Genomic DNA, 6,705 nt, shown 5'->3' with positions numbered 1-6,705 from the left:
TTTTGAATCGTGAATCACACAAGATGGGTGATATGTTTGGTATGATACGAGAATAAATATGTTTCGATACATGAAATTTGTATATGCAATTTTAACATAATTGTATTTTATTGTAAACATTTGTATCATTCTGACATCAAGGAACAACACATTCAATTCAAGACATTTAAAACATTGAACAACTTTATTTCAGTGCAAAAAAGAAAGACAACAATTTTATAAATGTGGTGCAACAACATTAAGGCTATTCTTGTTTTAAGTATCAAAAATTGATTATGTGATGTTAAAAATAATACAAATAAATGCATAGAAATAAAGTGAAGCAGTCCACATATGGAAAAGAACACTCCTGTTCGTTATCAATCAGTTCTCTGTGAACAGTGGCTTGAACAGTGGCTGCGCAGTCAGGTTGTTCTGAACGTTGATTGACAGATTGACTGCTTTCTCAAAACTACCCTGATAATCCAAGATTGATAACACAATCCTTGTCATCTTCATACAAAGAGACACTCTCCCCTCCATCGTCCAGCTAACCTTCACAACCTATAGACACACAAACGTCTGGGTATGGTTTTTGCTGTTTTTCACTTTCATTGTCTTGGAAACTGAGAATCTCATGGTGTTGACACAACTTGTCTCTATCATGACAGATTCATAATTCATGTGAGGCTTGTGAGGGTTAAAGGTTTATCTTTCACAGATAGAAACACTAATTACTGTGTGCATATCATAATATCTTATTACCTCCTCAACTCATTTGATCTTGGAGAGCGGCTGTCGGCTGATGACTCACAGAGGCGATCAGCAAATCCTCCCACACGAGTCAAGAGAGATTATTATCCATCACCTGCTGCAGAGCAAGTGTTGCTTCACGGCTGTGGCGCTGAAGCCCTTTGACCTCATCTTAACCTTAATGTCCTCTTGAGTCTGTTTCAGTGGGGTCTTCATCAGATACACTATCCTCCGGAAGCCCTCCTCCAGTCCCATGCCAGTGGCTGCAGAGCAGGGCTGGATGAACCAGGTTCTTCCGTCACACACTCTGCTCAGGTCCAGTTTCAGACAAAGCGCCTCTGGGCTCAGAGCTGCTGGAAGGTCCTGTTTGTTGGCGAGGACAACGAGAGGGACGCCTCGGAGACTCTCATATCTCAGGACCTGGTCGGTGAACAAAACAGTACAGGACACATTAGTTACTACAGTGCAAGACAAACTTCTTTAGTTTAAAATATTGTGTTTCTTGCTGCAAATCCCATCAGCTGAACACTTAAAACCAATCTTCCTCAATGTAGAATTTGTTAGCAGTAAATAATCCCTGAATCTATTTAGCTAAAACATAATAATCCATTAAGCAGACAGTGAGTTGAAATAGTATTTAACAAATATTTCTCAAGAAAGAAACTGAGATTTGAACAGATGTATGTGAGCAGTTTTAAATCTGTCTATTTGATATGTAGATGTGTAAAAGCAGTTAAAAATGCTTGGGAATTTACACAATAATTGTAAATGTGTGTAATAAATGATCATTATATATAACTACAGGTTATATACCATGCTATAAGTCATTCCCAAATGTGTAAACACAGTGATGGATGCCTCATAGGGGGAGATGCGGTTTGTTTGTTTTATAAATGCATTACTACTAATGGCACTCAGTAGAGCACATACCTCCACCAAGGCCCTAGTCCCCTTAAAGTCGATCAAGCTGCACCAATTCTCCACACTACCATTTTAAACATGCCTGATTTGTTTAATCAAGATCTATTTATTACTCTCTCTCTCTACACAAAATCAGTGAAAATGTTGTTTTTTTCTGACCCATACCACATCCTTCCACCAAGTTTTGTGGTTATCAATCAAGTAGTTTTAACATAATCCTGCTCACAATCAAACAAACCATCAAACTACAACATAATCTTGGCACAAGGCAAACAGCTTACAGGTATGTTATTATAGTGTGTTATTAACCATTTATTGAAGATTAATAAATGTGTCCTGCAGTTTTGAGGCACTAAATCCAAATCTGCTTTGAATAATAATTAGAGTCTGATATTGTTGAATGATATCCTCATTCAAAATTGTTGAAAATCCAGAATCTATGAATATGCAAATATCTTTCACATCAGTTTCAGTTTAACACACTTCATTTCACATCATTGCTGAAAGGTTCTGTGTGACATTTGCATACTGAAATATACAAACTAGTTTAAACAATGACTCAGATTTGAAGTGAGCAGAGAGAAACTTTCGACCCCTTCAGTAGATTTGTCTGCACTAGTGAAGGTCAAAGACCCAACTGAGGCAAAAGTGCTACTCTTTGAAATAATTGAGTCTCATTTGGTTTAATTACCCGATGGAGTTCTTTGCGAGCCTCGTCCAGCCGCGTCTGGTCGCAGCTGTCCACCACGAACACCAGTCCGGCCGTGTCAGTGTAGTGATGCTTCCAGTGGGGCCTCATCTTCCTCTGCCCCCCCACGTCCCACACAGTCATGCTCGGGCTGCTCCTGTCCGTCTCCAGCGACTCCACGTTGAAGCCCACGGTTGGCACGGTCACCACACTCTCGTTGTACATCAGTTTGTAGAGGAGGGTGGTCTTCCCTGAGCCGTCCAGGCCCAGCATCAGGACCTGCGACTGCTTCCGAAGCTTGGATCCACAAACACCCATAATAATGTAGAGTTTGTCTATATCCAAAAAGGAATGTCTTCTAGTGTTTGATTCCTTCGGTACTGTGCAGGGTTACAGAGTCTGGCCTCTTCTGACCACGGCCTGAAATCAGTATGCTTTATGTGCGCACAGGCGTATTGACCCCTCCCCTCTGTCTGTGATGGGATTCCTTCTGTCCCCTGCGTAGCTTTCAGGAACACTATTTATATCCAGAGTGACGGTGCAAAGAAGTGGGGCGACATGAAGCGCTCCGGTTACTGCAGCTCCCTCAGTGGGGTCACATCACACCTGCCCATGATCATCTCATACACAACCATACACACACAGACACACACAGACACACACAGAAACACACAGACACAAACACACACCAGCAGCAACCAGGAAGTCCATGTTTGCGGGGTCGTGTCTCTTCCTGGATGGATGTCACCCAGCGATGACATCACAGGGAGATTTTGGCTGTTTGTAAATGTGGTTTTATTATTAGACTCACAACATAGCGGCTGAAGTTACAGATTCCAAAGAGCTTCTGGGAATCAGTGAGTCATCTGGAATCAACACGCATGTACAACAATGTCCCACTTATTGTGATTGACTGAGCCGGCTAAGTTATATTTCTGGATACATGACTAGTTTCTGTAGCCATTCTGAATTTTATAACATTCTTACTTATTAATAGTACTATCTATTTTGTTGACCGGTACATCCAATGCATTGACCATTTGATTAAATCAGTGTGGTAATAAATGTGGACTGTTATCATTTCCAAATCACCCAGCAGGTGGCACAGACGCACTAAAATAAAGCCTTTTAGTATAAGAGCTCAGACGTTGCATTTCCTTAAACTAAAGGAATATATAACATCAATGAAATATAGAATAAACAACTACCTTCTGTAAAGTACAAGCTTTCATGATATTTGATAGGAATATTGATGTTGATAGATGCATGATTCCTTTTTATAACCAAACTGAAATCTGTTCAAGATAAATGTAACAGACTTGTCTTATTGTTTATTATAATCGTCTTCTTTCTTGCTGTTTTTATGGGAGATAGTTTTTCTTGTCTGTGTCTCTATGCTATATTAAAGTCATTATTATTTTTGTACAATATACTCCCTTAAACAAAACATATAGGAAACAGAAAGCATAAATTTTTTTACCTTTTTGATTCTTGTCAGTATATTAACCTCAGTTTCATTTTATTTCTTTAAAACAAGACAAAGACAAAAAAAAAACAAAAGCAGAGAACCTTCTGAAAAGAAGAGGCTCTCATGATGTTCATGTTTTTCAGCCAAAGTGCAAACCTGTTTTCAAAATAATTGTCTTATTTTTCTTCTTTTATTGAAATACTGGGTCAGGGGCACAGTGGTGCAGTGGTTAGCCTTACAGCAAGATGGTTTCTGGGATGACTCCCGGTTCTGATGGTGTGTGTGGAGTCACCCTGTGTTTGAATGGACCTGTGATGCACTGGTGACCTGTCCAGAGTGAACCCCGCCTCTCAACCAACGTCAGCTGGGATACACTCCAGCTCTCCTCGACAATTACAGGAAAAGTCGTATATTAACGGGTGGACATCGGGTTGCCAGGATTGTGTATTTGGAAAACATCTGTGTGGAATCTTCCATTTCCTTCAGTGTTGTTGTCTCTGTGCTGTGTCGTTGTCTCTGTGCTGTGTCGTACATGTCAACAGTCACAAACAACACAGGAAGTGATCATTTATCATTTTAATGTTACCTTTTCGATTTACATTTTTAAAATTTCTGAATTCTTCTCTTTACAGTTTTATTAAAGTCAACAAAAACAAGTACAAATGCCACATACACATTCTGTAACATACATTATCATGGAGGGAAGAATGTGAACTGAAAAAGCACAAACTAACCGTTATCATCTGGCATATATCTCTTAAGTCAAACAATCCCGGAGCAGGCGCACTGTTGTATAAACAGCGGAGGGGTGATACTAACACGAGGACAGAATGTACATTCATCTTACAATGTCCTGTCTCTCGGAGACATTCTCTCAACAATGCTATTCTACACCAGAGTTAACAAGATATCACACCGAGGTCGTGCAGTGTGCAAGGTATGATCGACTGCGTTAGAGTCAAAACAGAGGGCGTAGTTTTGGCAGCAGACTCCATAACAGGAAATGAGCAGTTAAAAAAATAAGGCAACAATGACGCGTTTCATTCAAAGGCTTGTTACATTTTGAGTCACAGTCAAGGGCAATGGAGATCGAGCAGTGACGGTCGGGATGAATGATGAGTTTTCTCTGCACGAATGTGACGTTAATACGAGACACATCAACAGTGAGTTGTCTGAATATATTTATATCTGCAGTAAGGGATAATGTAGGAAAAGTCAGATAATGGAATAGCATGTCAATATGTGATTTAAAAAAGGTTGTTAACCAATAATTAAATGTAAAATTACCGATCATTTAGTAATAAAATTAAGGCCAATTATTATATAAATTATTATTATTATTTTGAAAACTCAACATTTTATCTTCTTCTTACAGGTTTGTACGATTAAAGTCAGTGTTATTGCTGTCAGTGAGATGTTACTTCAATATCACCACACGGTCTGGAAATGTATTAGTTCAAAAGACTGTATTCGATTTTATAACCATTTAAAATGACACTGTGACAAGCTGCGTTACTATCAAACAGATGCTACATTATCAGTTGTTACAAGGAGCCTGATCAGTTTTCAAAATAATTGATAATCAAAAACTAGTAGTTATTTTAAGTGAAAAAACAACATTCAAAAGTAAAGAGGGGGCCATTCAAGACAAAACACTTCATTCTCACATCGAGAAGTCTTGCATTCAGCAAATGTGAGGTAACAATGTAATCTGTTCTATTGCTGCACATGTATTAATTGTATAATTGTAACAAGTTTATAGGACGTTTTTTATGAATAAAGGGAAGTAATTCAAATTCATGTTTTGCATGAAACGTGTTGAATTACAGAATTTTCAGTGCAGTCTCCCGGTGGACATAGATACAATAAGAAGATGTGGAAAATTTATTTGAAAGTTAATCAGTGGTCACATCAATGTTGAGTGAAAGGCATCACGTTTGAAATAATATAGAAGTGGAAATTCTGTTCCAATAAATCGGTTGTTGTTGGCTAATAAATGAAGTGGTGGTTAATGTGAGACACTCACACACTCACACACACACACACACAGTCAATTTTGGGACTTTACACTAATCAAAACCTGAATAACCCTAACTCTTACCCAAACCTTTTAGTAACAATTCACCCAATTATAAGTTTTTCCCCCCAATTGTGGACACAGCCATCCAGCACTGGTTTTAAATCTGAAATCTGTCCCCAAAGGTAGTCTAAACACACACACACACACACGCACAGCTCAATCTGTTTATTTGCATGACAGTGAATAATCCCACATAACGGTGTCTCATAGATATGGCTATACACAAATAAAAGACATTTCCTTACTTGTGTCACTTTTACCTCATTAAAAGTAAAGTAGGGGGCGTGGTTGATGCGTCGATGGGCAAACCTCTGTAAATATCTGTGAGAGATATAGTTCTTGCTCAGAAAGTTGTTGGCTCACTCGGTAAATCTTTCCTCTTAAGCCTATTCAAACAAGATATTGATACTGCATGTGGTAGTTGGGTGGTCTACTTCTCGCTGGCCTTGCTTTTGAACTTTACCACCATGACGGTGATGTTGTCAGGGCAGCCACGGTAGAAGGACTGGAGGACGATGCTCTTGGCGCCGAAGTGAGGCTCGTCCAATCGTTCCCTGATGAAGCGGACCGCCTCCTCGTTGCTGAAGGTGTCCCACAGGCCGTCGGACGCCAGGATCATGAACTCCGGCTGTACCTTGTTCAGGTCGAAGGACATGATGTCAGGATCCGCAACGACCACGTTGAGGTTCTTCAGGGGGTAGTCGCCCAGAGAACGGGACATGGCCAAGATGCCCTGGACGCGCCACGAACCGTTGAAACTGATGAAACCACCTGAGGAGGAAGTCGGAGGAAGAAATGGTTGGAAGAGGATAAAAC

At 39.8% G+C, this 6,705-nt stretch overlaps 2 protein-coding genes across 2 annotated transcripts in view; both read right to left on the bottom strand.

The window, feature by feature from the left end:
* Positions 1–230: 230 nt before the first annotated feature.
* On the bottom strand, positions 231–2,773 carry LOC133003875 (ADP-ribosylation factor 6-like). Its single transcript, XM_061073699.1, has 2 exons — positions 2,345–2,773; positions 231–1,152 (listed from the first exon to the last, which is right to left on the bottom strand). Exons 1-2 carry the CDS (start codon positions 2,657–2,659, stop codon positions 844–846), a joined length of 624 nt encoding a protein of 207 aa, XP_060929682.1. The 5' UTR covers positions 2,660–2,773; the 3' UTR covers positions 231–843.
* A 2,324-nt stretch (positions 2,774–5,097) lies between these two features.
* ppm1lb (protein phosphatase, Mg2+/Mn2+ dependent, 1Lb) overlaps positions 5,098–6,705 on the bottom strand; it is a 53,534-nt gene continuing 51,926 nt past the window's right edge. The window contains exon 4 of the mRNA XM_061073697.1: positions 5,098–6,660. Coding sequence (XP_060929680.1) covers positions 6,320–6,660 — 341 coding nt within the window. The 3' untranslated portion in view covers positions 5,098–6,319. The remainder of the gene's footprint in view (positions 6,661–6,705) is intronic.

This window comes from Limanda limanda, chromosome 6 (genome assembly GCF_963576545.1).
Source record: "Limanda limanda chromosome 6, fLimLim1.1, whole genome shotgun sequence".
NCBI lineage: Eukaryota > Metazoa > Chordata > Actinopteri > Pleuronectiformes > Pleuronectidae > Limanda > Limanda limanda.
The sequence above is the reverse complement of the archived record's forward strand: the minus strand, read 5'-3'. Positions and strand labels throughout refer to the sequence as shown.